At 45.8% G+C, this 27,429-nt stretch overlaps 1 protein-coding gene across 2 annotated transcripts; it reads right to left on the reverse strand.

Annotated features, from left to right (window-relative positions):
• Window positions 1-291: 291 nt before the first annotated feature.
• Window positions 292-25,621, reverse strand: FAM162A (family with sequence similarity 162 member A). Of its 2 annotated transcripts, none has more exons than XM_084835300.1 (5): window positions 25,591-25,621; window positions 25,127-25,264; window positions 10,085-10,190; window positions 2,038-2,146; window positions 292-1,287 (listed from the first exon to the last, which is right to left on the reverse strand). In XM_084835300.1, the coding sequence occupies exons 1-5, from the start codon at window positions 25,613-25,615 to the stop codon at window positions 1,192-1,194; spliced, it is 474 nt and encodes a 157-aa protein (XP_084691426.1). In that variant the 5' UTR covers window positions 25,616-25,621; the 3' UTR covers window positions 292-1,191. The 2 variants fall into 2 exon arrangements, with proteins under 2 accessions (XP_084691426.1, XP_084691425.1); XM_084835299.1 differs by having other exon boundaries at window positions 25,406-25,621.
• Between the last annotated feature and the right edge of the window lie 1,808 nt (window positions 25,622-27,429).

Raw genomic sequence — 27,429 nt, forward strand, 5'->3', positions numbered from 1 at the left:
GCAGTAAGCTAGCATAAGTACTCCAGGGAACTGGCAATAATACAGCCTATCTTCTTTTTAAAAGGAGGCAGTAGTGCTGAGATCTACGCTTAAAAAGTGCTACTTGTCGGTGAAAGTAAGACTCCATCCATAGGCCATCCAGGAGTGATCTTGCTGTTTATAAGGCATCAAGTAGTTTTAATTCCACCTTTTAGTTAACTGATTGCTTTTTGGTAAAACTTTCTTGCAAATGAGAAATAAGCTTGTTCTGTAGAGCTAGCAAGTATTTTTCTGTGTTTAAATTCTCAACCAGGTTTAATCTGTGTGGGTTTTTTTTTTTTTTACCATGATGACTGGAAACACCCCAAAATTACAAGCCTATATTTTATTTGAAATTAAATTCCAGTCAATGAAGTGGGACCTACTCCTTTAAAAAACAAATCTGCATAGGCTCAGGCTGTAGATATTTGGGACTAATCAATTCCAAAACTAAAAAATCCATCATGACATCCTGCTCCAAAAACAGGAATGACACTACAGTTGTGAGACTTCCACCATTCAGTGTTCTGGGTTCTGAGCACTTATTCTGCACTAAAGCTCACTCACATGTGCTAATTCCCTGAAACAAGAAAGGTGCCTGAGATTATCAAGATCAGCAACAAGGGGATGATATCACCAGAATAGGTAACCATAATGATTAGAGATTAACATGCAAAAAAGGCACAGTGTGTGTGTAAAAAGCAATAGTGTACTTATATTTCTTTACTTCTGCTTTAAAATATTTGCACAACTGGATCAAAGTGAGAGCACACACACTTGTGCTAACAATTTATTTTTAAAATCCTAGATATGTAATTAACCACTCAAGGTGAGTTTTCAAGACCCTATATAAGCCTATCCATCACATATGGGTAGGGCAATGTGTGTTTTACAGGTTACATGAGTGTTTTAATTACATCCAGTATAGGGGAACTGAAGGAACAGATTTAATACCTGGGAGTTAGCCTCCTGACAGACGAAACCGTTATTTGATGCTAGCAAAATATGGAGACCCCATGAAGGCTTGAAACATTAGGATAACTACAAAATAATTATTTCTGAATGGTGTAAGAGAATAAGAAAAAGTAACTAATGCATTCTTCAAGTTGCTCCTCCATAACAGAAGAGTGATAATCGGTTTTGTGCCTTCTCCTCTCATGCACTTCCTATAGACTATGGCTTGGCAGAGGCAGTCTGAGCTGCTTCCTCCCTCCAGCGAGCTTTTTTCTCCATGTTCTGGCTTGTCAGGGATTCATGCCGTCCAACTGCCTGCACAAGAATAACAAAGGGTGCAGAATAAGAGATCACAGAAGCTTTCATTAACAGTAATCATGTCATGGGGCTGTTCAATTAGAACACTGAAATAACGGGCTGGTTCACATGATTGCAGTGGCTTCTTTCCCCCACTGTGCAGGCCAGTCAGATTTCCCTAATTTACCCTCGCTGGCATGGCTGGGGGGTGGGGGGCAGCCCATGGGTTATTGGAGGGTTGCTGTCCCCTCAAACAAGCCATGTTGCCAAGGTTCAGACGACATGGCAAGCCGTGCCAGCGAAGGTAATACCAGGTTTAACAAGCCACTGTGGCTTATTAACTGCACTGTGATTGTGCAAGCCAGATCTCTGACTAATAAGATGCTTCAGCTTCACAAGTCTCTCCGCTACTAATTCTGAACTGTGAGTTGATGATGATGGATAATAACCATTTATATAGTGCTTTTGAGTATTCAGGAGAGCTGTTTTTTCCCTATAGCTATTGACTAACTTTACAACACATTGAATTCTGAAATTTAGGAAAAATTTCTATTCTCATCCTTCCTGACTTCGTTCCCAATTTCCTTGTCTCCCCCACCCTTAGGTGGACTATATTTTATTTCCCAGTTTACTTCAATAGGAGAGGAGTCCTTTCCTCTCTCCAGTACTGCCAGTTTGTTATTTAATTATTTTTCCTAAGAGAACTGTTGCCGTACTCCATTAGCTCTTTTGTTCCCGCTCTCTCTCCGTTAGCTGTTTTGTACTCACCTGTTTCCCTGAAATAACCATAATTAAGCAACCCAAAACTGTCAAGGCAATCATTAGGTAGCAGATCTTCACACGCATCTTGTTCCTCGCTGCATCTACCATCTCAAACCTTTAAAGAGCAAACATAATGTTGTCAGGTGTTTGCATTGCTTTGCCAGTCTGCTAACAGAGAAATATCAAAGGAAGAAATCCAGCTGAAGGGTGGTCTCTATACTGAAATTTGAAGGCAAAGGCAGACGTGCCCAAGTCATTTTTTCCTAATCAGTACATTTGATCATAATCATGAGTACATTTTTTTTTTCAAAATGAACAAAAGCTAGGGTGGTTTTTTACAGAAGGGAATAAAATGTCAACTCTTCAAAATAATAGGTTGAGATTGTTTAACAGTTGTTAAATTACGTATGCTTGGTTACCTTTACAATTGGTAAAAGCATCTTCCCTGGCTAAATAAGCTCTTAATGGCTTTTCTTTCAGACCAGATTTCCCTAAACTCTACCCCAATCGTTTCCACAATAACAAATGATGTACACCAGCCTTCCTCTGCTTCCAGCTCTTCCTGCTTTTTCTGGCTTTTAGGATGATCCAAATGCTTCAGGGACTACTTTCTGAAGTTCCCCCATGTCAAATAGGATCCTAAAATGTATTGGTTTTCTCATAAAACCATCACGTTTGGTATATTAAATTTAAAAGTACAATTCAATAATTACAAATTTACCAACTAAATTTACTTTTAAATATTTTTAATTTTAATGATTTTATGAGGAACCATAATATATTTTATGTTCCTAAAGTAGCAAAGTGACTTAGGATCTGTAAAGAGCACTAAAAAATTAAGTACTATATAGTTTTCCACCACCACCACCCCCAACCACCTCCAACCACCTCCACCTTCACATTTTCTGGAAATTTGGATCTCTACATCTATCTGCCTGGGAGGCAATCAAATGCACTATGCATTCTACCAAAGTATTTGCAGAGCCTCCCCAACATGCCTTGAGGCAAGATGAGATCACAGATTTTTCTTGACATAAAGCAGGGGTTGACAGTTTATGGCCCTCCACTAGTGTTGGCATGCAACTCCCATCAACCCTCACCACTGGCTGCTGGCTAAGGCTGATGGAAGTTGTAGGCCAAAACATCTGGAGGGCCACAAGTTGCCCACCCCTGAGGGTGGAAATGGGAAAGCCAAGAAAAGATCTGCTCGATGGGATGCTATGTAAAGAATGTAGGGCAGGCAACCTTTTGGGCCATGGGTATATTTGGCAACTTGAGAAAGTGCCCTAGGCATCACTACAAAATGGCTCATTGGGAGGCATGTCAAAGGAGAAGTAATCTACCCAAAAGACTAAGTACAAGGCAGAGGTGGGGTCTGAGCCCCAGTATACTAAAACAACTCCTTTGAACACATAATTTTCAGCACCAACAGATATCTATTTTGTGGCAATCCCAGCTGCCAATAAGAAAATGTGTTAATTTTAAAGGGGGGGAGGGGCATGGTAGGTGCCTGTCCACAGGCACCACCCAACATAGGGCAAGGATTGCTGGATCAAAGCAACCATTTCTAGTGCAGCATCCTGTTTTCAACAGTGGCCAGCCAGATCATTCCAAGAAGACTGGAAGCAGGGCAGAAAGGCAAAAGCCCTCCTCTGCTGTTTGCCCTCCTGCTAAGCCTACAATAGCTGTTTATAAATGTCTTTTGGACTATAATAAAGTGGATATTCAGAATGTTAGAGAGGAATGGAATATGGTATTAGAATGCTCTATACAGCCTAATCAATGGAAAGTTTCCCTACCTTCCATATGTACTGTTTTGGTAGACTTAAAAGTGTCTACTTCAACAAAATGATGTCTCACATATATTGGATACCACAGAGGCTTGTTAAGAAGCTAGCTAGCAGATAGTGCCTTGTTGAGGCATATGATGTGGGCATGTTGTGTGGTGGCTTCTGTCTGGTTGGAAGTCACTGCCTGTATAAATTTTGTTCTTGAAAAATCTGATAATTGCAGATGTTTGTGCACTTTTAAATTATATTCTTGTGATGTGGGGTTTAACAAATGGACACAAAAAATGGACTTTGAGAGCCTTTACAGCTGCAAAAAGACTCCTACTTCAAGCTTGGAAGGATAAACACCCACCATCTATCATTCAATAGTCTGACGATCTTACTGCTCTTGCTACATTTGAACAGATATCCTATAATCATCAATTTCATTCGGATGCTTATTTATATATGGACTGCTTCTTTAATTGCGGTGCAGCTATTTAATGCCAGATCGGTCTGCAATAAGACCACACTCATTCATGATTTTATCATGGATGAGGGCCGACCTGGCGTGTATTACTGAGACTTGGGTGGGTGAGCTGGGTGGAGTCAACCTGACTCAGCTCCGCCCACCTGCGAACTTGGTGCAGCACCAACATAGGTTGGAGGGCCAGGGGCGGGGGAGTCGCTGTGGTTCACAGAACCTCCATCTCCAGCACCAGGAAACCACTCCACCTTGGAGCAGGCCTTGCGGGGTTGCACCTGCTGTTGGGCCAGAGAGACAGACTGGGGATGCTGCTGGTATACTGGCCACACTGCTGCCCAGCATCCTCCCTGACTGAGCTGGCAGAGGCAGTCTTGAGAGTGGTGTTGGAGGAACCCAGGACGGTGGTTCTGGGTGACTTCAACTTCCATGCTGAGGCTGTCTCTGGAGTTCCAGCTCAGGGCTTCATGGCCTCCATGACAACCATGGAGCTGTCTCAGTTTGTCATCGGCCTAACACATGAAGCAAGGCACACCCTAGATTTGGGTTTTGCTCTAAGTTGTGAGTTGGGTGGGCTGAAGATTGGGGAGGGGGAGTCCAAGTAACCCAATTGTCATGGTCAGACCATTTCCTGGTGAGATTTGAACTTGAGGCATTACTCTCCTCCTGCAGGGTGGGGGACCTATTTGGATGGTCTGCTCCAGGAGACTGATGGAATCCAATGGATTTCTGAATGCTCTAGGGGATTTTCCAGTGGGGAGAGCTGGTGATCCAGACGATGCCTCACTGTGGAACAGTGGGATGCAGAGGGCCATCGACTTGATTGCACTGAGTGCCCTCTCCGGCACTGTGGAGCCCATTCTGCTCCATTATATTGGGGAGCTGCGGTCAATGAAACAGGCTGGACATCAGCTACAGCGCAAATGGTGCAAGACTCAAAGTGAAGATGGCCAAGCATGCTCTAGAGTGCATAATCATGCCTACTGTGTAGCAGTGCGGGCAGCAAAGAAGGTTTATTTTGCTGCCTCCATTGCGTCCTCAAGTAGCCGTCCAGCCAAGCTCTTCCAGGTGGTCCGGCGGTTGTTAACATCTTCCCCAGTAAATGGGGCCCTGGCCCTGTCAAGGACCCGCTGTAACCTTTTTGCATTACACTTAGAGGACAAAATCGCTTGTCTCCACAGCAAACTTGATGCTGTTAGTGCAGTACCAGTTGAGGTGTCTGATACCACCATCTTCCCGATTTTGTGGGATCAGTTCCAGTTGTTATGGCCTGATGATGTGGACAAGATGCTTGCAATAATGTGACTGACCACATGCCCTCTTGATCCCTGTCCCTCCTGGCTAATAAAAGCTAGCCAAGGGGGTATGACTGGGTGGGTCCAGGGAGTGATAAACGCTTCCCTACGGGAAGGGGTGGTCCCTGCTGTCCTTAAGGAGGCAGTGATGCAGCCACTCTTGAAGAAGCCCACTCTGGACCCAATGGTATTAGACAACTATCGCCCAGTTGCAAATACCCCCTTTCTAGGGAAGGTACTTGAGAGGGTCATGGCAGACCAACTGCAGGCACTCTTGGAGGATACTGATTATCTAGACCCATTTCAATCTGGGTTTCATCCTGGTTAAGGGACTGAATTAGCCTTGGTCGCCCTGATGGATGACCTTTATCGAGAGAGGGACAGGGGAAGTGCAACCCTGTTAATTCTTCTCAATCTCTCATCGGCTTTTGATACCTTCGACCATGGTATCCTCCTGGACCGACTCCGTGGGATGGGTATTGGAGGCACTGTGTTATAGTGGCTCTGGTCCTACCTATGGGGCCGATTTCAGAGAGTAACATTGGGTGACTATGCCTCAGCCCCTTGGCAACTGAGCTATGGGGTGCTGCAGGGTACCATCTTGTCTCCAATGTTGTTTAACATCTATACGAAGCCACTGGGAGCAGTCATTAGGGGATTTGGAGCTAAACACCACCAGTATGCTGATAACACGCAGCTCTATCTCCCTGTAACATCTGAATCAGGAGAGGCTGTGCAAGTCCTGAATCAGTGCCTAGACTCAGTAATGGGCTGGATGAGGGCCAATAAACTGAAGCTGAATCCTGGCAAGACGGAAGCCATGTGCGTGAGCAGTTCCCGAGTCCAGGAGATAGGCTCATTGCCTGTTCTGGATGGGTTTGCACTCCCTCTGAAAGATCAGGTCTGTAGTCTGGGGCTACTCCTAGATCCATCACTGTCGCTGTAGGCCCAACTGGTCGTGGCAGCTCAGAGTGCCTTTTACCAGCTTTGGCTGGTTTGCCAGCTAAGGCCTCTCCTGGACAGGGATAGCTTGACCACGGTGGTACAGGCTTTTGTAACCTCAAGACTGGATTACTGCAATACGCTCTACGTGGGGCTGTCCTTAAGGCTGCTCCGGAAGCTGGAGCTAGTGCAGCTAGTGCAGAATGCAGCAGCTCGGCTGTTGTCGGGAGCTGCCCCTTTTCAGCATGTAACTCCTCTGCTGAGGGAACTGCACTGGCTGCCTATTCGCTACTGGGCCAGGTTTAAGGTATTAGTACTAGTGTACAGCAGTTTGAGACCCAAATGCCGCGTGACGGAGTGAGCTCCCGTCTTCAGTCCCAGCTTCTGCCAACCTAGCAGTTCGAAAGCAAGAAATTGCAAGTAGATAAATAGGTACCGCTTCGGCGGGAAAGGTAACAGCGTTCCGTGCACCTCGGTGTTCAGTCATGCCGGCCACATGACCACGGAAGCGTCTTTGGACAGCGCTGGCTCTTCGGCTTAGAAATGGAGATGAGCACCACACCTTAAGAGTCAGACACGACTGGTTGGGGACACCTTTACCTTTACAAAGCCCTAAACAACTTGGGACCAGGATACCTGAGAGAGCACCTCCTTCCTAACCAACCTGCCCTGTCACTGAGGTCATCAGAGGGCATGGTCCTGGTGGTTCCACATGGACCCATGGCCCAGTTGGAGTCCACCAGAAAAAGAGCCTTCAGTGTGGTGGGCCCCTTCCTGTGGAATTCCCTGCCTTTAGAGGTCAGACAGGCGCCAACCTTGTGTTCCTTCCGGTGCCTCCTGAAGTGGAATTGTTAAATTCCACTTTGTTGGGGTTTGTCTTTTTTAAAAAAATGTTTCAACCCTTTTAACCTGTTGTATTCTTTTACCGTGTTGTTCACTGCTCCGAAATCTTCTGATGTGGAGTGGTATATAAATATTGTAAATAATGTGTTTGAGCAAAAGTGTCAAATCTTTTTTCCCTTTTCTTTTTATGAATGGTGTTGTGAACTATTATTATAAATGGATATACTTGTACATCATGTTCTTTATTTTTTTGTCTTTTGAAAGGGTTCTCCCTCCCCCTTTCTTGTTATATTGCAAATAAAAATATTTTTTTAAAAAATCTGGATGGCCACAGGTTCCCCACTCCTGCTTTAATATCACCTAAGCCAGTGGCCATCATACTGTGGGGTTTCAAATTCCTCAAGTTCACAGTAGTTGTCAGCTCTTAAGCTGTTGCTATTCAATTTTGTTCAGTGATCCCAAGGTCTACATGAGAATGAGAAATGGACAAATGTCTTTCTCCACATCATTTATGACCTATAAGCCCCTATTACGTCCCACCCTTCATTATCTTTTCTGAACTAAAAAGTCCCAAACACTTTAGCTTTTTATCATAATGAAGATGCTCCAACCTCATGATGATTTTTGTTACTCTTTTCAAGGTCTGTAACATCAACTTTGGGAAGGGGCGACCAGAATCAGGTCCAGCTTCAACAGTCAGTACTGTCAGGCAGCTGTGGAGGGCCCAGAAGTACAAGCCACTGCTGATGTGCCGCAGTCCCTGGGAAGTTTGTGTATTCATTCCCCTGCCCTGTGCCATGTAGAGGAACTCCTCGCCCCCCCTCTGATTCAGAGGGCGGGGAAGGTGCTGCTTGCATGCCCACAAAAGCAGGCAAATTAATTGTAGTTACAAGGTATAATAGGTGCCACAACATCCAACTGCCTACCTTCTCACTCTCGGAGGTGCAATGGTGAGGTCTGGTTTGCTGCACTGTCCATAGGGAGAGAGCAGAGGAGCAAGTAAACAGGAGGAGGATGCACCTCCTACCTCTGTCTGCTCTCTCTCTGGATGTCACAGCAGGGAGAACTGGAGCCAGTGGGGCTACTCAGAGAAAGTATGTGAACCACGAAAGGCAGGTGCAGTTGGTACCTTCTTGCTTGCTCACTCTCACTGCATGGCACATGGAGAGGACTGAACCCTGACGAGAGCTGGGACTGTCCAGGGAGAGCTGGGCCAAATCCACACCACTGCAGGTTGGCTTGTCTACTGACCAACAGAACCAATGGCTTAAGGAGTGGTGTTAAAAACTGTACTAACTGGTGCAAATCTAAGATTAGGGACCTGATAGAAAATGCTAATAGCAACCACCTTCGGTTCTGACTGCTGGACTGCCCTCTCTTTTTGAGATGTTCTACTTGCTAATTCTTCCTTTCTTTGGGCAGTGCAAAGTGAACTTCCATGTTAGGGATATTAGCAAAGGGATAAAAAAATAAAACTGCCCATATCTTAATACCTTTATACAAAGCAATGGTTCAACCATTCTTGGAATACTATGCACAATTCTGGTCACTGCATCTCAAAAATGCAGAGATACTGTAAAGCTAGAGAAGGTGCAGAAAAGGGCAACTAAAATGACGGGAGGGGGGTTGGCTGGAATAACTATGTTTTGTGACCTTTGCTTTGTAAAACAAAGCAAAAGTGACAGAGGGAACTTTCAGACTTTCAGAATTGCACAATTCTGGATTAAAAGAAACAAACAAAAACAAAAAACCCACTTCAACACAAAGAGCATGGGGGGGAGGCAGTGAAGGAAGGGAAGAGCTTTCCGCTTACTGGTGTAGACAGGTTGCAGAAATTTCCCCTGACAATGTGGGCAGTACACAGAAATTCTGCTTGTCCTTTAAAGTAGAAGTCCAACGGTGGCACTAGGAGCCCTTAGTGATGCTTAGAGTAGATCCACTGAAATCAATGGGGCAGTTTGTTCATGGCTACTGTAGGCCCCATGGATTTCAATAGGTCTACTCCAGGAGTGCAGAATCTTAGGCCAGGGCTAAAACTGGCCTGTCTGAAGTCCCAATTCAGCCCTCCAGAGGCTCCCCGGTGGCCCCTTTCCCTGGCCCCACCCTTTCCCCCAGCCACTGTTCATTTGGTGGCTTCCTGGCTTTTGCACCTTTTTCCCATTCTAAAAGGTTGAAATGCCTCTCCTAAGGCTGAGTTACTGGTAGACAGAGTTTTCAGCTAAAATATGCTGGAATCTTGGCCCCACTCCCTTTGGCCTTTCACCCTGCCCAGCACTGGAGTGCAGCCCTTGAAAGCTTCTCCGAAATGGAATCTGGCCCTCAAGCTGCAAGACGTTCAATACCCTGGTCTACTCTGTCTGGACACCACCCAGGGGCTCTTCTGATGCACAGGATTGCTCTGTAAATGTCATAAGTATGTCAAATGGTGGAATTTTATATGCTAATTTATAAATGTTGCATTTTATGTTGTCAAAGCAGTAAAATATATCAGTATTAGATATATATTTCAATTTTTCCCCAAAATGTCTGTGTGTTTTTCCTGGGGAAAAACCCAGGAAAAATGTTTTTCTCATGGATTCAAAATTTCCAGAATGTGTTCATCTCATCATGTTAAGTCTCCACTATTTTATCAAAGTGGAAAATGTATACTTTTTAACTTCTAGCATCCATTTCACTTAAGCAACAAAATTCTTTAGTCTGATAGTGACAACTGAACTTACGACACAGTTTCAGGTATATCCTCTGCTTTCTTAAAACGGCCTGTCCATATCAAGACTCTCTTGTCCCAGTTGGACGGCTTATATCCTGGGACTCTGTAGGAGAAGCCTGCAGAAAGCATGGAAGAGAAAATGCAGCACCCGAGAACCAAAGATCTTGTTCAAAAGGCGGTATCAGGACTGGGATCTCTGGCAGCACAGCCAATTAGCTCCATCAGAACTGCTATATTTGGTTTTAATTTAGGTAAAACGTAGGTAAAACGCTTTGTCCGTTGTGTCATGTTTGAATGATTAGAGAGTTCTTGACCAGGCAAGATACACCGATAGCAAAATGTCTGGTGTTTAGCCTGCAGATTGGAAGGTTTTCCTATTAAATATCCTCTAACTCACTTAGGATACAAAGTGCTGGTCACCTGGAAAATGTTATATTAAAAGGGAAAGAGTTAAAGAAGCAAGTGCAGGCAAGACAAGCAGGTGCAGTAAATTAAAATGTATTTGCCCTTAATCCACAATATAAATGGAAAAACAAGTGAATCAAATCAACAGAATAAAAGCAATACCAGGAGAACACACTAAAAAATCCACTCAGCAAGACTGACCTGAAGAGAGGTCTAGCTGAGCTGTTTTGAGCACCCGCCAGATTCCAGCTTGCTTTAAACAAGAAAGGGCATCCTTTGGGACATCACCAGGCTTGGCACAGCAAAGGAGGCCATTAAAGTTCCCATCGTTACTATTGTACATGGCTCTTAAACAGACACAGTTAGGACCTTTCCAATGATTTAAGCATATATGGTTGTTACTCCTTTCTGCAGGGAATCTAGTCATCTTCCCTTCTCTTGTGTGGGGAGGGAAATGGAATACTTCATTACCCAGAAAAATACCATTTTCCCTGCAGCTAATGCATTTTATACTGGGATCATGATGGCTGAGCAGGATGTAGCTGCACAGCCATCAGGCTAGGAGGCAACTTTTCTACCACGACAGCCTTAGCTGTTTCTAGCTGCCTTACCGCACCCCTCAGTCCCCGAAGTCTTAAAAAGGTTGCTGCTGTTGAAAGGAACTTTGGGGGCAGAGAAGAGAAGGTATTCAGGTTGCCATCAGGGTATGGCAGTGGTAGCCCAGGAGGGGGGCAGTTTAAGATTCCGGAAATGCCCCTAGTGTTTGGGGTGGCATGGTGTGCACGTGTGCCCCATGCAAGATACGGGGGAGGCAGTTGTTGAAACAGTTTGTTAGGTTTCAGGACATTCTTATATCTGGGCTCACTGTTAATGCTGCTTTTCTTTGTTGGCATTTTTAATATCTATGCAGGGTTTTTATTAGCTTGATCGTTCGTTTGCATTTAGTGTGACACAATTTCCCATAAATAGTTATTTTATTCATTTATAGAATTTTTACCCCGCTCTTCAGCCAAAATAGTCCCCCAGGGTGGCTTACACAGATTGATAACAACACAGTTCCTGCCCTCAGGCTTACAATCTAAAAGGCACAACACAAAAGGGAAAGTTATTGGGAGAGACAAGGGAAAAAGCAAAACTCAGAAAGCAGGTTTTAGTTTCAAAGTTCTTATAGATGTTCTTTCTGACAGTGAAACAAGCTCAGTGCAGCTATTCCTTCTCTGGGGACTAGGACGGTCTCCCCCTTGCTGAGATTATCCTGAGAAGCAGGGGGTGCAGCCTCCCAGTGGCCCTTGGTTCTCTGGCTGATGGATGAGGCCAGTCCCAGGGAAATGTCAGTTGGAGTTTTGTGTTCTTTCTGGCATGGAGGGGTGAAGTGAGCTCCCTGCAGCTGGTCCCTCTCTGGCTGATGTGTGGGGCCACACTGGTTTCCCCCTTACCATGATGTTCTTCCTGGGAGGCAGGAGGTGCAGACTTGCAATATCCCTTGATCCATAGGAAGCTGCCTTATACTGAGTCAGACTCTTGGTCCATCTAGCCCAGTATTGTTGACACTGACTGGCAGCAGCTCTCCAAGATTTCAAGCAGGAGTTTATCCTGCCCTACCCGGAGATGCCAGAAATTGAACCTGAGACCTTCTGCATGCAAAATATCTGCTCTACCACTAAGCTATGGCCGCTCCCACTGATGGATGAGGCCAAAGTCTTGCAGTCCTAGGCAACTGTAAGCTGGAACCCATGGGCTGTTGTAGGCTTATTTGAGGGTTTAACCCTCCAACAAGCCATGCCACCTGGGTTCGAACAACAAAATAGGCCACAGCCAGGCGGTGATTATGCAAACTGCACCTAGCACATGCCACAGCTCACAACAAGCCTCCATGGCTTGTCTTGATTGTGGAAACCAGCCCAATATCTGACCCTTCTTCCTTACCTGCATCACAAACCCCTGTAGTAATATTTATTTATTTATTTATTTGATTTATACCCCACCCTTCTACCAAAAAGTGGCACTCAAGCTTACAATCTAAACGACACAACACAAAAAGGAAAGTTATTGGGAGAGACAAGGGAAAAAGCAAAACTCAGGCAGCAGGTTTTAGTTTCAAAGTTCTTATAGATGTTCTTTCTGACAGTGAAACAAGCTCAGTACAGCTATCTTTTATATTTGTGTAATATAATTCTTTTGTATTTGTGCCTATTATTTAGCTTGTTGCTGTTGTTCAGTCATGTCCGACTCTTCATGACCCCATGGACCATAGCACGCCAGGCCTTCCTGTCCTCCGCTCTCTCCCGGAGTGTGCTCAAGTCCATATTCATTGCATCGGTGATGCTATCTAGCCACCTCATCCTTTGCTGTCCCCTTCCCCTTTTGCCTTCAATCTTTCCCAGCATCAGGGTCTTTTCCAGGGAGTTTTCTCTTCACATTAGGTGGCCAAAATATTTGAGCTTCAGCTTCAGTATCTGTCCTTCCAATGAGCACTCAGGGTTGATTTCCTTTAGGATTGACTGATTTGACCTCCTTGCAGTCCAGGGGACTCGTCTTCTCCAGCACCACAGTTCGAAAGCATCGATTCTTCGGCACTCAGCCTTCCTTATAGTCCAGCTCTCACAGCCATACGTTACTACTGGGAAAACCACAGCTTTGATTATATGAACCTTTGTCAGCAAGGTGATGTCTCTGCTTCTTACTATGCTGTCTAGGTTGGCCATAGCTTTCCTCCCAAGGAGCAAGCGTCTTTTAATTTCATGGCTACAGTCACCGTCTACGGTGATCTTGGAGCCCAAGAAAATAAAATCTGTCACTGCTTCCATTTCTTCCCCTTCTAAATGTCAGGAAGTGATGGGGCCACATACCATGATCTTAGTTTTTTTTAATGTTGAGTTTCAAACCAGCTTTTGCACTCTCCACTTTCACCCTCAACAAGAGGCTATTTAGAGCCTCTTCGCTTTCTGCCATTCAGGTGGTATCATCTGCGTATCTGAGGTTGTTGACAATTCTCCCGGCAATCTTAATTCCAACCTGCGATTCATCCAACCTGGCGTTTCTCATGATGTACTCTGCATATAAGTTAAATAAGCAGAGCGACAATATGCAGCTTTGTCGTACTCCTTTCCCTATTTTGAACCAAACGGTTGTTCCATGTCCGGTTCTTACTGTTGCTTCTTGGCCCTCGTACAGGTTTTTCAGGAGACAGGTAAGGTGGTCTCTAAGAATTTGCCAGGGTTTGTTGTGATCCACACAATCAAAGGCTTTAGTGTAGTCAATGAAGCAGAAATAGACATTTTTCTGGAATTCTCTTGCTTTCTCCATGATCCAGCAAATGTTGGCGATTTGATCTCTAGTTCCTCTGCCTCTTCGAAACCCAGCTTGTACTTCCGGTAGTTCTCGGTTCACATACTGCTGAAGCCTAGGTTATAGGTTTTTGAGCATCACCTTGCTGGCATGTGAAATGAACGCAATTATACGGTAGTTCGAACACTCTTTGGCATTGCCCTTCTTTGGAAGTGGAATGTAAACTGGCCTTCTCCAGTCTTGTGGCCACTGTTGAGTGTTCCAAATTTGTTGGCATATTGAGTGCAGCACTTGAACAGCATCATCTTTTAGGATTTCAAATAGCTCAGCTGGAATACTGTCATCTCCGCTAGCTTTGTTGTTAGTAATGCTTCCTAAGGCCCACTTGACTTCACTCTCTAGGATGTCTGGCTCAAGTTCAGTGACCACACTATCATGGCTATCAGGGACATTAAGATCTTTCCTGTATAGTTCCTCTGTGTATTCTTGCCACCTCTTCTTAATCTCATCTGCTTCTGTTAGGTCCCTGCCTTCTTTGTCCTTTATCATGCCCGTCTTTGCACAAAACGTTCCCTTGAGATCTCTGATTTTCTCTGATTTTCTTGAAGAGTTCTCTAGTCTTTCCCATTCTGTTGTTTCCCTCAATTTCTTTGCATTGTTCATTTAAGAAGGCCTTCTTGTCTCTCCTTGCTATTCTCTGGAACTCTGCATTCAGTTGGGTATATCTTCCCCTTTCTCCCTTGCTTTTCGCTTCCCTTCTTTCCTCACCTACTTGTAAAGCCTCATCAAACAGCCACTTGGCTTTCTTGCACGTCTTTTTCTTTGGGATGGATTTCGTTGCTGCCTCCTGAACAATGTTACGGACCTCCGTCCATAGTTCCTCAGGCACTCTGTCTATCAGGTCTAATCCCTGAAATCTATTCCTCACCTCCACTGTATATTCATAAGGGAGATGATTGAGGTCATACCTGAATGGTTTAGTGGTTTTCCCTACATTCTTCAATTTAAGCCGAAATTTTGCAAGAAGCAGCTCATGATCTGAGCCACAGTCAGCTCCAGGTCTTGTTTTGACTAACGGAATGGAGCTTCTCCATCTTTGGCTGCAAAGTACATAACCAGTCTGATTTCGATATTGACCATCTGGTGATGTCCATGTGTAGAGTCGCCTCTTGTGCTGTTGGAAAAGAGTGTTTGCTATGATCAGCATGTTCTCTTGGCAAAACTATTAGCCTTTGTCCTGCTTCATTTTCTACACCAAGGCCATGCTTGCCTGTAATCCCGGTGATTTCTTGACTTCCTACTTTAGCATTCCAATCCCCTATGATGAAGAGGACATCTTTTTTTGGTGTTAGTTCGAGAAGGTGTTGTAGGTCTTCATAGAACCAATCAACCTCAGCTTCTTCGGCATCAGTGGTTGGGGCATAGACGTGAATTACTGTGATGTTGAATGGTTTGCCTTGGATTCGTACTGAGATCATTCTATCATTTTTAAGATTGTACCCCAGTACTGCTTTTCCCACCCTTTTGTTGACTATGAGTGCTACTCCACTTCTTCTAAGGGATTCTTGCCCACAGTAGTAGATACAATGGTCACCTCAATTAAATTTGCCCATGCCTGTCCATTTTAGTTCCCTCATTCCCAAGATGTCGATGTTCAATCTTGCCATCTCATGTTTGACCACCTCCAGCTTACCTTGATTCATTGATCTGACATTCCAGGTTCCTAAACAATATTGTTCTTTACAGCATCGGATTTTCTTTTCACCACCAGACACATCCACAGCTGAGTGTCCTTTCGGCTTTGGCCCAGCCCCTTCACGCTTTCTGGCGCTACTTGGAAATTCCCTCTGCTCTTCCCCAGTAATATATTGGACACCTTCTGACCTGAGGGGCTCATCTTCCGGTGTCATCTCTTTTAGCCTTGTGATACGTTCCATGGGGTTTTCTTGGCAAGAATACTGGAGTGGGTTGCCATTTCCTTCTCCAGTGGACCACATTTTGTCAGAACTCTCCGCCATGACCTGTCCATCTTGGGTGGCCCTGCATGGCATAGCATATGGCTTCACTGAGTTACGCAAGCCCCTTCACCACAACAAGGCAGTGATCCATGAAGGGGAGTATTTAGCTAGGAGATATGAATTCTAGAAGCACTGAATTTCACAAGATGAGAGGATTTCCATCAGTGCTGCCGTGGCTGAAGAAGCTGTTCCTGTCAAAGTCCTCCCCTCTATGCCAATCTTAAAGGACCTGGCCTGAATATGAAAGATTGGTTTCATTTGATTCATAAATACGCCTGACACACAAAAGTGGTATCTGGGTTCGAAATGAATGGAGAGCAGGTTACATTCTCCTCAGGCAGCCTGAGGTGGCCAAATGATTCCATTATTCATGAGACTCACTTTTAAATGAAAGCATCATCTCTTGCAGCTTTGAAAAAAACAAAATGAAGACAAGTGCATTGTAGCAAGCAAAGAAGAAGCATACAAAAGCCAGTGAAGTGTAGTAGTTCAAATGTTGGGACCTTAGACACGGGACAGCTGGATTCAAAAACTCACTCAGCCATAAGGCTTACTGAGTGACCTTGCCTCCACCCCTCTCACCCTCCCACCTATCTCACAGGGTTACTGTCATAAATAAAAGGGGTGCCCATGTATGCTACCCTGAGCATTTTAGAGAAAGGTTAAGATAAAAAAAAATTACAAGTAAAATATTGGACACCAAAAAACAAACCTGTTTCAACAGGCTTAAGTATTTCAGCATGCCCGTTGGAACACTAAGCCTGCTAACAGCTCTCAAGGCTGGCACTGTCCCAATGCATAAAATAGCAATAGTACCAATACTATTGGTACCAGTAGTACCATTATCATTGCAAATATCAACTTTTAACAAAGGAGTGGAAGAATAATATACAATTTAACATGGTGTTAAATTGTGGCTGCAATCCTATGCAGGCTTTCCTGGGAATAAGCCCTTTTGAGTGAATTAGGAGTTACTGCTGAACAAACATGCACAGGACTGTGCTTTAAGTTTCTATTTCCTGTGGATATCGTTGCACTATATTTTGAGCAGGCAGAAAGGAGGACATCCTGTGCCTGAATCTCATATGAATATAATTTTGAAAACATGAACTAAGTACACAAAGCTCTGATTTCAGACTCAGGGTGCAATCCTATGGGGATAATCGGCCACCTCCAAACTCAGAGGCGGCTGACTATCCAATGCAGGGCGGGCAGAGTGCGGAGGGGAACTTCTCTGTGCTCCGGCCACCCTGCATCTGCAGCAGACAGCCTGTCTAGCCAGGAGGCCTCAGAGCAGGAGTGGGGGGAGGCTGGGTGGCACATAGGAAGCGTCATACCGGCGCTTCGGCAGTCCCATCCCCACCCCCAGGAACGCCCCCTTTGGAGCCATTCTGCACTGCTCTTCTGAGTGTGGAGCTGAGGACAATCCAGGCCTCGTATGAGGCAGGGGGGAGGGGAGATGAATTTCTGGGAATTGAGCTCAGAGCGCTGGCTCCGAGCTCAGTTCCCATAAACTGGAAAATCCTATGGCCATCTAGGCGCTGTCTAGCGGTCATAGGATTGCACCCTTACATACTGAAACAGTGACTGAGATATGCCAAATCCCTCCATTTTTACAGCAGGCCAACTCTAACTTACCTCATATCACTTGTACGTTAACTCCAAATTCAAAATTTTGCTAACACCGCAGCCATAAAAAATTCAGATTCTGAAATGAATCTGCAAATTTAGATAGCAAATTAAGTCCACTCAATTTGCATCCTTTGTACAATTGGGAGGATGTGTCCTTCTTGACAGTGTGGGGGATTTAAAAAAACAACTGCTCATGTAGATGCAGGGGTGGGGAGGAAAGAAAAGGCATCCTAAAGTGGAGCAATATGGACTCAAAGGAAAGAGGAAATAACGAATAGTTGGGCATCTTAGTTTGAGCCACTAGAATTCCCACCCAGCCAAGACATCTGCAGGGTTTATAACTTTTAAGAGCAGAAGATAGTTTGTTATTGCTGCTGCTTAAGTGGCTCAATTCTGCTGCTTAAGTGGCTCAGGGTGCAAACCTATGGCGATGCCTGTAAGTCTCCAAACTCAGAGGCTTACAGACATCCTGTGCAGAGCATAGGAGCAGCAGAGATGATTGTCGCCTCCACGCTCCCCCCACTCGGCGTTTTGGCTAGATGGGCTTTTTTGCCCATCTAGCTGGGGCACATCGGAGCAGGAGGGAAGAAGGTTGGGAAGCCCTCAGGATATGTTAGATGCAGGCTTCCCTCCCACCCACACACCCCCTTTACCCCCTCTCTGAGGTCGCCTTTGCAACCTCAGAGAGACAGCCAGTGTGGTTCCCTCCGCACCAGCTGCGAGGGGGACTGGGTGGGGAGCACAGATCCAGGAATCTGAGTTATGGTATGGTTCCTAGGGGGCGTTCTAGAGGCCATAGGATTGCTCCCTCAATCCTGCATTCAGTGCTCAATGGCATGATCACAAACCTGAAGATTTCCAACAGACTAACAACAGCTCTCTTGGGACACCCTCCAGAATGAGAATGCAGCAAACAGAGTTAAGCTACCCACAAGTTGGTAGATAACTTCAGATGACTGAGCAAGCGAATTATTATGTTTGAACACAACTGGTCCATAGTCAGGTGTACTGCTATTCACACAAAAAATTGGCAGCTGGTGACAACGCAGACACATTTGTCACGATGGTGGGATTAGCAAAGCTGCAACTTGAGGTTAAGTAAGTGATTTCATGTTTCCACACACTCACAAATTCAGAAAATATGGTCTGAAATGTCCTTGAGCTATCCACTTACAGGTTTAATTTCTTGTTTAATAATCAATCATTCAAAGGGTTTAGAGGCTGTTTTACTTTGGTCACTAAAACATTTTAAGCAGGGAAGCTCTGATGTCAGCAAGCCTCACATACTGACTGTTGCTTACAAAATATGGTAATAAGACTTATTCAAAATGAAAGATACTAAGGGAATAATCCTATGGCCCCACAACAGCGCTTGGGGGGGGGGGTGTCATATGGTATTTTGGATGGAATCATAGAATAGTAGGGTTGGAAGGGGCCTACAAGGCCATCGAGTCCAACCCCCTGCTCAATGCAGGAATCCAAGTCAGAGCATCCCCGACAGATGGCTGTCCAGCTTCATCCTGAATGCCTCCAGTGTGGGAGAGCCCACTACATCCCTAGGTAATTAGTTCCATTGTCATATTGCTCTAACAGTCAGGAAGTTTTTCCTGACATTCAGACGGAATCTGGCTTCCTGTAACTGGAGCCCACTATTCCGTGTCCTGCACTCTGGGATGATCGAGAAGAGATCCTGGCCTTCCGCTCTGGACAACCTTTCCAGTACTTGAAGAGTGCTATCCTATCTCCCCTCAGTCTTCTCTTTTCAAGGCTAAACATGCCCAGTTCTTCCAGTCTCTCTTCACAGGGCTTTATTTCCAGTTCCCTGATCATCTTTGTTGCCCTCCTCTGAACCCTCTCCAGTTTGTCTGCATCCTTCTTAAAGTGCGGTGTCCAGAACTGGACATAGTACTCCAGATGACGCCTAACCAGTGCTGAGTAGAGGGGAACTTCACGTGATTTGGAAGCTATATTTCTATTAATGCAACCCAAAACAGCATTTTCCTTTTTGGCAGCCACATCACATTGTTGGCTCATATTCAGCTTGTGATCTACCACAATTCCAAGATCCTTCTTGCTTGTAGTAGTGTTGAGCCAAGTATTGCCCATCTTGTAACTGTGCATTTGGTTTCTTTTTCCTAGGTGCAGAACTTGGCATTTATCCCTATTAAATTTTGTTCTGTTGTTTTCAGCCAAGCGCTCCAGATCACCTTGAATTTTGTTTCTGTCTTCTAGGGTATTAGCTATACCACCCAATTTTGTAACATCTACAAATCTGATAAGCATTCCCTGAACCTCTTTCTTCATCCAAGTCATTCATAAATATGTGGAAGAGCACTGGGCCCAGGTGTCAGGTCCGGGGCGTGGGCGGCAGACATCCTTGGCAAGAACACTGGGACCAGGAGGGAGGGAGGGAGGGAGGGAGATGGGAGAAGAACAGGGGTTCCTTTGACAAGGGTCAGACTCAAACAAGGCGTGGTAGAACCAGCATCACCGAGGGGCACATCTCAAGGGACCCAGATGACGGGTGAACCATCGAGCCCCTCCACTGCTACAGGAGTGGGCTTGGCTTGACTATGGATATCTAAATCCATCACAAAGGACAAGTCCATAAAGTTGGAGGAGGCCCCAGAGTCTACCATGGATAAGCCTGCCTTGCGGGAGAAGCTGGATCAGAATTAAAAAATGGGGGCTGGAAGTAGGAGAAAGTCTACTGGGGTCCCCTAATGCTGCCAGGGTGGGCCATTTCCCTGGTGCTGGTCCTTAGCAGGGCAGGTGGAAGCATAATGCCCCCCCCCCCGGGCCACAATAGAGGCAAAGATCCAGGGCTCGCCACCGCCACTTCTCGGTGTGCGTCAACTGGCACTGGGCGCCATCCACCTGCATGGGTTCTGGTTGGGGGTGTCTTGGTTCCCTGACCCAAACCGGGGAAGTTCTGCCAGGACTCACCCATCATATTGTTCCGCCTCCCTTTCCTTCAGGAGACTGTCAATGTTGACACAGAGGGTGATGAATGCTGGCAGCGTAGCAGGGGGGTCTCCTCAGGCCAGCTCATCCTTGATGGTGGAGTTCGGGCCAAGATGAAAATGGAACTGCTGGGCCACCACATTCCACAGCGCATCAGCCGCCAAGCAACAGAACTCAGCAGCATATTCAGCAACCATCCAGTGCCCCTGCTTTAGAGTCTGGAGGGCCAGCTCTGCTGTGTGGGCCTGGTTTGTATCTCCAAACATGCCCTCCAAGGCCCACACAAAGTCAGTCAGGTTGGCCAACCGAGGGTCATCGGCCTCCATATCAGAGGGAGGCCCACGTCAGAACAGCCCCTGATAGGCCCACTATCAGATATACCCGGCTGTGCTGCGTACAGTAGGCCCCCGGGCACATCTGGAACAACAGCTGACGTTGATCAATGAAACCCTACAGATTCTTCTGTTCGCCACTGAAACATTCAGGCAGGGGAGAGGCTGGGGCTCGACAGGGCGGGGATGCTGGAGCTGGGCCTGCAGGAGCCACATGCAAGGCATGGACCTCGGCTGGGAAGGATGAGACCTGGGCCTGCAGAGTTTGGCAGATCTACCTCCATTCTGAATCCTGGTCAGGGCGTAGGTTTGGCCACAGCAAACTGTCAAGTCGGGGGGCGTGGGCAGCAGGCATCCTTGGCAAGAACACGGGGACCAGGAGGGATGGATGTGGGCGGAGGTTCCCTGGGCAAGGGTCAGACCCAAACAATGCACGGCAGGGCCAGAAAAGAAAGCCGAGTCCAAACAGGCAGGGGTCAGTTACCAGCAGGTTTGCAGCAGGGGCAGAGGCAAAAGCAGAGTCCAAACAGGCAAGGGTCAAGAACCAGCGAGGCATAGCAAAAATCCGGAACACAATGCTGCTACCACGATGACTTGATGACTCATGTAGCCCTGGCAAGGTTTGAAAGGAAGAGGAAGCTCTTTATAGGGCTCCCTGAGGCTCGCAGCTGGTCTGCATTAGAGGCCTTGGGAACACCTGCAGAGCCAGGGACTAATCCTGCAAAAACTGTGAGCCAGGCTGTCTGGCCCCCTAGGTAGAGCTGCAGAGCTTCCCAGACTGAGCAGATCCTGACATCAGGACTGAGCACTGCAGTACCTCGCTCATTACCTCTCCCCAGTTTCAGAAGGTCCCATTGATAAGCATTCTTTGAGTCCAATGTTGTAGCCAACTGTGGATCCACCTGATAATTCTTCCATCTAGCCCACTTTTAGCTAGTTTGCTAATGAGGATATCATGGGGCACTTTGTCGAAAGCTTTGCTGAAGTATCGAGGTATATTATGTCCACAGCATTCCACAGTCCACAAGGGAGGTTACCTGATCAAAGAATGAGATCAGATTAGTGTGGCAGGATTTGTTCTTGACAAATCCATGTTGGCTTCGAGTAATGACTGCATTGATTTCAAGGTGCTTACAGATGGATTGCTTTATCATCTGCTCCAGAATTTTCCCAGAGACTGATGCCAGACTGACTGGTCTGTAGTTCCCAGGATCCTTCTTTTTGCCCTTTTCGAAGACAGGGACAACATTAGCCCTCCTCCAGTCATCTGGCACATCACCTGTCCTCCAGGATTTCTCAAGGATAACAGACAGTGGTTCTGAGAGTTCTTCTGCCAGTTCCTTTATTACTCTAGGGTGCATTTCATCTGGCCCTGGAGATTTGAACTCATTCAAAGTAATGAGGTGTTCCTTGACCATATGCCTATCAGTTCCAACATGCAGTCCTACCTCTTCAGCCTGTACTTCGCCTTTGCTGGGGGGGTCATAGACCCTCTTTTGGGAGAAGACTGAGCTGAGGTAGGAATTGAGCACTTCTGCCTTTTCTTTGTCATCTGTTACCATTTTGCCATCCTTATTTAATAGCCGAACCACCATTTCTTTCCTCTGGCTTTTACTATGCACATAGCTGAAGAAAGCCTTTTTGTTGCTTTTAGCATCCCTCGCTAACCTCAGCTCGTTCTCAGCTTTAGCCTTCCTGATGCCATCCCTGCAATTCTGTGCTACCTGCCTGTACCCTTCCTTTGTTGCTTTTCCTTCCTTCCACTTCCTATGTGTGCCCTTTTTTGTTTTCAGGTCATCTCTAAGCTTTTTGTGAAGCCACGTTGGCTTCTTCTGTTGTCCTCCACCTTTTCTTCTTGTTGGAATGGTTTGTACTTGAGCCTTTAGAATTTCCTTTTTAAAGAACTCCCACGCATCTTGGACTCCTTTTCTCATTAGAGTCGCTTGCCATGACACCTTACTTATCATTGTTCTGAGTTTATTAAAATCAGCTTTCCTAAAATCCAGGGTACGCGTTTGACTACACCTGGCTTTTGCTTCCCTTAGAACCAAGAACTCAAGTATAACATGGTCACTTTCCCCGAGAGTTCCCGTAACTGCTACTTTATCCACTAAGTCATCTCTGTTGGTTAGGATCAGGCCAAGGATAGCCGATCCTCTAGTTCCTTCCTCCACTTTCTGTAGGAGGAAGTTATCTGCAACACAAGTCAGGAATTTCTTGGAGGGGCCATGTTTTGCAGAATTTTTCTCCCAACAGATAACGGGGAAATTGAAGTCCTCCATTACTACTACATCATGCTTCCTTGAAACATTGGCTTTTTGCTTTTCACAGTTTCATCCTTGTCTTCTCCTTGATTGCGTGGACAGTAGTAGACACCGACCACCATGTTCCTTTTATTCTTTGCTCCATTTATTTTAACCTAGATGCTCTCGCTGGGACTACCACGCTCATCCTCCTGTATTTCTGTGCAGAGATATGTATTTTTAACATGTAGTGAGTTTCCACTTCCTTTTCTCTTCCTTCTGTTCTTTCTGAACAAGTTATATCCTTCAGTTGCTGTATTCCAGTCATGGCAGTCATCCCACCAAATTTCAGGTACACCTATCAAGTCATAATTTCCCTCCTATATTAAGAGTTCAGGTTCATTCTGTTTCCCATACCCTGGGCATCAGTATATAGACATCGAAGACCATGTGCTTTAGAGTCTAGCTTTCTTTCTACCTTTTTTAAAGACTATTATTGGGCGCTATTAGAGCTGTTCCCTCTGTTGTAGTGCATAAGCCTTCATCCATTGTTACCCCCAACTTTGCATCTCCCTCCCCCGTAGGATTCAGTTTAAAGCAGTCCTGATGAAGTTCTTCATGCTGTGGCCAAACACCTTCTTCCCAGCCCTTGTGAGGTCCAACCCGTCCCTTGCCAGCAGTCCATCTTCCAGGAAGTATAGCCCATGGTCCCAGAATCCAAATATCTCGCGTCGACACCACCTCCGTAGCCAGTCATTCACCCGGAGTATTTTTCATTTCCTTTCTATCCCTCTTCTAACTACTAGAAGGATGGATGAGAAAACTGGGTCCCAAAGTTCTTGAGTTTCCTTCCCAAAGCTTCAAAGTCTGACGTGATTTCTTTGTAGCTCCGCTTGGCGGTATCATTTGTTCCCAGATGGATGAGAAGGAAGGGATACATGTCAGCGAGCTTTATGAATGTAGGTAACCCTTCAGTCACATCTTTAATCCATCCTCCTGGGAGACAGCATACCTGGCGAGTCCATGGGTGTTCACGACATACTTGGGTTTCAATCCCACGCAGGAAGGAGTCTCCCACAACTACTACTCTAAGTCAAACATGCTAGACTATCATCAGCTTTTTGGAAGTTTATGTGGAAAGGAAAACAAATAGAAAGACTCCACATGAAAGTAAAGCTAGTAGGATAATCAGGAAGGCTCAGACAATTTATATGGAGCAACTGATCTAGTTCTGGTAGATTTTAAAAGATGTAAACCAAAGATTTTAAAAGATATGAAAGGAAACAGAAAGCTAAATTGCTGAGGAAGCAAGTTGATGATTCCTGTTCCTAATTTCCAGTCACAACCATGTCCCATAATGCTGAAATTGTCAATTTTATTTGTTACATTTATATCCTGCCTTTTCCTCCAAGGAGCCCAAGGTGGTGTACATGATTCTCCTCTCCATTTTATCCTCACAACAACCCTGTGAGGCAGGTTAGGCTGAGAGTCAGTGACTGGCCCAAAGTCACCCGGTGAGTTTCATGGCTGGGTGGGGATTAGAACCCAGGCCTCCTCAGTCCCAGTCCAACACTCTGGTCTAATCAATTTCATGCCTAAGGGAAACTGCATTTCCCCCCTTCTGTTTTAGGGACTATATCTGCATTAATCTAGAAAAGAACCCACTCTTCCACATACTGAAACAATGAGTCTAATTTGGGGTGTGAGACAGTTAGGGTGCAATCTTATGCATGTTTAGCCATGACTGGCTAGGAGTTGGGAGTTGTAGGACTTATTTCTGTCTAAACATGCATAGGACTGTGCCCTTAGAAAATTACTGGGGGTGGAGCTCACTACCCAATACGAACATTCAATTTCCAGTTGTGCTGCTTGGACCTATAGCTATATTCTCAGCTTTCTTAGTCTTAAAGCACTACCAAAAGTTATGAGTGAGACAGGGAACAGGAAGAAATGGATTTGGGTAATCGCCGATAATAGCTCTACAACACTATCTCCCATTCTTATTTTTTTTTAAACACCACCAATACCTTGTTATCTCTGCACAGCCTATGGCTGCAATCCTATGCATGCTTCCTTGGGAGTTAGCCGCATTGATCACACCATGTGACTTCCTATTAAGCATACCTAGGATTGGGCTGCAAATTATGAAGATGTATTTATTCTGGCTTACCTGAAACCGTGGGTTTTGGCCTCTGTGGACTGGCCTCCTGAGGTATGCTGCAAACCCTTCTGTTAATAACCCAATACGGTCTTTTAGTTACATGCAGAACAGAAGAAATATTTTTGCCCAAAATCCTAACAACTTTGCCTGTGGGAGAAAAAGGAAAGGGGTGTCAGCCAGTAAAAGGGAAACATACCTTATAGAGAAACACGAGGGAGACGGCACTACTTAAATTAAATCTAACCCTGTCAGAGAATTTAAGGCTGCAATCTTGTACATACTTCTTACTTGTCAGTGAGCTTCTTGCTATAAGCCTAGACTGCAGCAAGGCTGTTTCCGACCCAGCCCCTCGTTTCATTTTATTCTGTCCCAGCGCTGGCTACAGACCGCCTTCCCCAAGCGGAGCAGAGGTCGGTCACGGCGTTGGCGAGACTCTAAGCCGGGCCGACTCGTCAGGCAGCACAAACACTCACCGGCGGCTGCGGCAGACCCCAACATGGCCGCGCCAGGACGTGCCGTTCCCTTCCCTCCTTTCCCCACCGCCGCGGCCTCTCTTCTTACGAAACGCTGCTCAAAGCGAGGGCGGGCGCAGGCCCAGCAGCGACGCTCGTGCGGCCTCCTCCCGTTTCCCGGCTGAGGAGGAGCAGTTCGACCCGCAGCGGCAGCACCCACCCCGATGAGCCGGCGACAGGCCGTGAAGTCCGCTCCTTTCAGCGGAACTGATCCTCGCTTGAGCTGCCGGGATATCCACTGGAAACAAAGGCAGCTGCCGAGAGGTCAGAGAAAATAACAGCAGCTGCGAAAGACGACGCTGAAATGCCAGTTACAAATAAAGCAAGGAATGGATTCTAAAACGAAGTGGAATAGGCCACAGGAATAGAAATGAAATGAGAGTGTCTTGCTCTTTCTGTTTTATTGTTTTAACTGTTAATTTTGACGTTAGTTTTAATATGATTTCTTGGTTATTTCTAGCAACCTAGCAAGAAAGGATATGAGGCATTACTATCCCATCTCTGCCACAGATTTTCTTCCAGTCTTTGGCCTAGTTCTAAGTCAGGGCCAGGTCAAAACATTTTGTTGCCTAATGTGGAAATGCACGATGGTGCCCCCACCACCACCCTCAGTCAAGGTGTATAGTACTCAGTTTGCTGCTCTCATGACATCCAAGATTGCCTGAGGCAACCGCTTCAATCTGCCTAATGATAGGGCCAGCCCTGTTCTCACTAAAGATAAATTTGTGCCTGGCCTGAACAACTTCAGACTACTCATATCATTAAATATTCTTCCATACAAAAATACTTTCTTATGTCAAGGAGGCAAGGCTAGAACCCTTTTCCTTCATATCTAGTTTTCTAAATGAAAGGAATTCTCCTTTCTCATCCCACTATTTCTCTGCCTTTAAAGTTCAGACTCTTCTCCCCTTTGCATCTCCTATGTTGCTGTTCTATATTGCTCCCCCAGCTCCCTCACGACCTTCATGTCAGACCTTGATAATTCACCCTCTTCCTCTCTGACAATCACTTCATTTCTTGATATTTTCAACATATATGTTGCAACTTCTCTGGAGTAAATTATGTTGTGCTAGCAGAAACTAGGTTCTTGAACTATGCACAAGAGGAGAATACAACTAATGTTATGTTTGCACAAGCACAGTTGTGCAAATGCAAGTGGTTCTGCAAGTACTTGCACAAGCAGGATGTGCAAACAGTTGTGCAACAGAAAGATTAGTAGAACTCTGCTAGTGCTATTTAAGTTTGCAGAATGACACTGTTGAATACTGCCTTCTGGCCCAATTGCCTCCTGTCTCCTCTCCCTCTCGTCCTTTGATCTCTGAGTCTGGATGAACTCCTCTATGCACTGCCTTGATCTTGACTTCACCAAGAACTACTCTCTCTCTCTCACCTGTGGAATTCTGATCATCAGCATATCTCCTTCAACTATTTCCACTCCACCTGCCCCATGTTCTGCCTGTTCCTTCCATGACCTCCATTCCAGTGATTCAGTAGCTTTCCCTGAAGCATTGCCCCTCTGTTCATCTGCCACTTCTACCTGCTCCCTACACTAGGAGTCCCTAACATGGCACCCATGGGTGCTATGGTGCCAGCGGGCACCTCCAAGGGTGCCCATGAAGCTCTCCACCCCCTGCCCCTTCCAAAACATTTTTTTTTTAAATAAAATCCTTGGAAAGTGTTAGGGCAGTCTTCTTGCTCTCCCTTTCCAGCCTCACTATTTCTATCCCCTGCACTTCTTTAGCTCACTGTTCTTCCTCCCCTTAGCCTATAGCTTTGCTCTTTCTCTACCCTTTTCCCTTC

The sequence above is a fragment of the Heloderma suspectum genome, chromosome 2 (assembly GCF_057233095.1).
Source record: "Heloderma suspectum isolate Gila_16-S chromosome 2, 16-S_ref, whole genome shotgun sequence".
NCBI classification, from domain to species: domain Eukaryota; kingdom Metazoa; phylum Chordata; class Lepidosauria; order Squamata; family Helodermatidae; genus Heloderma; species Heloderma suspectum.

Excerpts from the sequence above, each read along its gene's own strand:
- FAM162A (XM_084835299.1), bottom strand. The coding sequence starts at position 25,475 with ATGAAACGAGGGGCTGGGTCGGAAACAGCCTTGCTGCAGTCTAGGCTT. Across the intron at positions 10,191-25,126 it reads GCCAAAACCCACGGTTTCAG|GCTTCTCCTACAGAGTCCCA; the intron begins GTAAGCCAGAAT and ends TGCTTTCTGCAG. Across the intron at positions 2,147-10,084 it reads GATATACCTGAAACTGTGTC|GTTTGAGATGGTAGATGCAG; the intron begins GTAAGTTCAGTT and ends TGCTCTTTAAAG.